Here is a 1,511-nt window from a genome sequence, read left to right as displayed (position 1 = left end):
AAAGAGGGGGGGTCTTTGTAAAAGGGAGGTCAAAAAAATTGGGGGTCTTTGCAAAGGGAGGGGGGGGGACTTTTCAAAACAACCCCCGTCCCCCCCTTTATTTCTGCCTTGGCTCCTTGCAGGTGGTGCCCATTGGACAAAAAAACACCAGAGGCAGCAGCGAGGGGGTGAACCAGCAAATGCCCACAGCCTGGGGCGGGTGGGGGCACTTTTGGGGGTGCTTTTTTGGGGGTGTTGGTGCCTCCCCCACCCCCAGCTCACCCGTGGGCTCCCAGGTTGCAGCCGGAGTGCCAGGAGGAGGAGGAGGGGGGTGGGCGGATGCGCTGGTTGTCGTCCTGCATCTGGAGGCGGATGGGGCGCCGCAGCCCCCAGGAGATGTTCAGCAGCCCCTCCACGATGAGCTCCCCTTCCTCCTGCATCCCAAAAAAACACGGCATTGGAACGTGTGAACTTTAATAAACCCCTTCCCACCCGAACCATTCAGCGATTCTGAGATTAAAAGGCGGTTTGTTTTTTTTTTTGGACCCCCTAAATCCACTCGGTGTCACCCCGTGCCTGGGAGGGCCAAGGGGGCAGATCCTCCTGGAAAATCTGGAAAATAAGGGTTGGTGACAGCCAGAATGGCTTCCCTGGGAGGAATCACGCCTGGAAAACTTGATGGCTTTCCAGGATGGGGCTACAGCACCCCGTGGGGGGATGAGGGATGAGCAGCTGATGTCATTTCCCTGGGCTTGGGCAATCGTGACATGGGATGGTTTGGGTTCCCCAGTCAGGGAATTCCTTCTCCACTCAACAAATCCAGTCCCTCCAGTTCAGAGAGAAGATCCAAGGCCAGGCTGGAGCCACCTGGGCTGGTGGAAGGTGTCCCTGCCCGTGGCAGGGGGTGGGATGAGATGGGCTTTGAGGTCCCTCCCAACCCAATTCCATGATTCCACGACTCCCTAAGCCCGAACCAAGCCCTGGTTTCCCTCTGCCTGGACCCTCCTCACCTCCCGGTGCCGCAGCTGCAGGTTCTGCCCCTCGTAGTAGATGTTGTAGGTCTTCAGGTGCAGGAGCAGCTCATTCCTTGGGGGCAAAAACGAGGGAAAGGTGCTGAGAAGAGGTTTGGAGGAAGGAGAGGAGGTGCTGCAGGCACCACCCACTGAACCCCTGAGCTGGATGGGGAGGGAATTTGGAGGATCTGGGAGAAAGCAGGAATTGCTTCCCTGGTTGAAGAACCTGCTGTGTGAAGAACCCCCCCCCCTTACTGGGGGACCCAACAATAGCTGGATTTGAGGCAAATTTGGGTCTTTTGGCACCTCTAGACCTGCCTTGTTGAAGGCATCAACCCACAACGAGGGGAGAAGCTCCCTGTGACCGTGGCCCCCCTAAATCCCCCAAAGAGATGTAGGAAAACCCGCCAGACCTCGGGGCAGTCGGTCACAAGGTTGAAAAACAAACCCATTTTCAGGGCCCCCAAGTCTCTGGGGTCATGTGGAGTCACAAGTTCTCCCAGGCTGGTTTCCCATGTT

General features: G+C 57.3%; 1 protein-coding gene across 1 annotated transcript in view; it reads right to left on the bottom strand.

Annotated features, from left to right (window-relative positions):
* The window catches only part of RASSF2 (Ras association domain family member 2), a 19,882-nt gene that overhangs the window by 11,619 nt on the left and 6,752 nt on the right, over positions 1–1,511 (bottom strand). Inside the window, exons 4-5 of the mRNA XM_027907749.1 lie at positions 990–1,065; positions 263–413 (exon numbers count right to left, since the gene is read on the bottom strand). Of these exons, the coding sequence (XP_027763550.1) occupies positions 263–413; positions 990–1,065 (227 nt within the window). The remainder of the gene's footprint in view (positions 1–262; positions 414–989; positions 1,066–1,511) is intronic.

The sequence above is a fragment of the Empidonax traillii genome, unplaced genomic scaffold, assembly GCF_003031625.1.
Source record: "Empidonax traillii isolate 1590-97213 ecotype Southwest subspecies unplaced genomic scaffold, ASM303162v1 scaffold1538:size123251, whole genome shotgun sequence".
Classification (NCBI taxonomy): Eukaryota; Metazoa; Chordata; class Aves; order Passeriformes; family Tyrannidae; genus Empidonax; species Empidonax traillii.
Note: the sequence above shows the minus strand (reverse complement) of the source record. Positions and strands in the feature narration are given on the sequence as shown.